Below are 1,565 nucleotides of genomic sequence, written 5' to 3' on the forward strand. Positions count from 1 at the left end.
TTTTGTAGATTGGCTTATTCAGAGTTTATTTTATGATTACATCATTTGTTTCCATCTATTTATCTCTATCCCCGCCCCCACCTCTTTCTCTCTCTCCCTCACACCTCCTCCTCTCCCTTCCTATATTTCCTCTCTCTCTCTCTCTCTCTCTCTCTCTCTCTCTCTCTCTCTCTCTCTCTCTCTCTCTCTCTCTCTCTCTCTCTCTCTCTCTCTCTCTCTCTCTCTCTCTCTCTCTCCCTAGCAAATCGAAAATCTAACGTTGTGATTTTCTATTCCAACAGACCGCCAGGCCTACATCTGGACCAGCGGTCAAAAGAGAGGAAACTCCTGGGTCTGGGGCAACGGAAGGCCTGTCAGTAACATCAACTGGTCACACACTGGATTGTAAGTTTTTTTTCCTATAGATTTCTTTTTATTTTGATGATTCAAATGATTCAAATGAAGCGAACGAACAACATACGATTGCTGGATATTCCGCGTGATCTATCCTTTAAATTTATGCATCGCTATTGCGAGGTTATATGTTACCGTCCTGTTACCGACTTTCCAACGTCAATCTAACAGACATTATATTTTTTTTTTTTATTTATTATTTTTAATTATTTTTTTTAGTTGTTCTATTTTTTATTTATTGTTTTTTATTTTTTTTTTTTGTTTTATTGTTTTTTTTTTAATTAGTATCTTCCAAATTCTGCTCAACCGTTCCATCCACAGCCCTTTAACACTTCCATCTTAAATTAATCACTCAATAGTCCTTAAAGATCTTCCAAGCCTCTAATATCATATTAGACATATTCTTAGTTCCATTCTAGCTAGCCATAGGCCTACTGACCTTCCAATGTCACGATTTTCCCCCAATGCCATCCTCACCAAAAACCCTACGATCGATTTTTTTCCTCTCTCGACTCCTCTAACATCTTCCATGATAATCCCCTCTTATCCATCTCCCTTTCCCTCCATCCCATTCCAGCCACAGGCGCCCTCAGCCCGACAACCGCGACGGCAACGAGAACTGCCTGGCCATCCTCAACAGGTTCTATGATAATGATGGCGTTACCTGGCACGACGTCGGCTGCTCCCACACTAAGCCCGTGGTGTGCGAGAGGCCCGCCAACCGCGGTTAAACTAACTGCCTTCGCGCCCCCTCGCTATCCTCACCGTAATTCCCGTTCTTCACCGATGGATTTTGTCTGAAGTGAAATGTGATATGTATTCAAATGCCCTGAAATAACCCAACACTGAAACATCATTAGTCAGATATTGAAATTAGCAGTGGTCATTGCAGCTGATTTTCAAATTTATTTGATATTTATTTAAATTATAGACTTTCAAGTCTATTATATTATATCATGAAGTGTTTTTTAAGTCTAATAAAACATATTTTGATAAGAAATTCGTTTGGATGAACCTTCAGATATTATGCAAGTGAAGATCACTGCCTTCAGATCCCTGGAAAATGATCAGTTCTGGTGTACATAATCCTGGCATATATACTTAGAATCATACACACACACACACACATACACACACATACTAACACACACATACACATACATACATACATA

The 1,565-nt window shown here is 39.6% G+C and overlaps 2 protein-coding genes across 6 annotated transcripts in view; both read left to right on the top strand.

Annotated features, from left to right (window-relative positions):
• Window positions 1-1,393, top strand: part of LOC122245445 (salivary C-type lectin 2) — a 2,540-nt gene extending 1,147 nt beyond the window's left edge. The window contains exons 3-4 of the mRNA XM_043003371.2: window positions 282-384; window positions 971-1,393. Of these exons, the coding sequence (XP_042859305.2) occupies window positions 282-384; window positions 971-1,124 (257 nt within the window). The 3' untranslated portion in view covers window positions 1,125-1,393. The remainder of the gene's footprint in view (window positions 1-281; window positions 385-970) is intronic.
• The window catches only part of LOC122257935 (uncharacterized), a 239,054-nt gene that overhangs the window by 117,546 nt on the left and 119,943 nt on the right, over window positions 1-1,565 (top strand). The window lies entirely within an intron of this gene.

This window comes from Penaeus japonicus, unplaced genomic scaffold, assembly GCF_977035675.1.
Source record: "Penaeus japonicus unplaced genomic scaffold, GWHDUDI00000001_assembly GWHDUDI00000031, whole genome shotgun sequence".
Taxonomy (NCBI): Eukaryota; Metazoa; Arthropoda; class Malacostraca; order Decapoda; family Penaeidae; genus Penaeus; species Penaeus japonicus.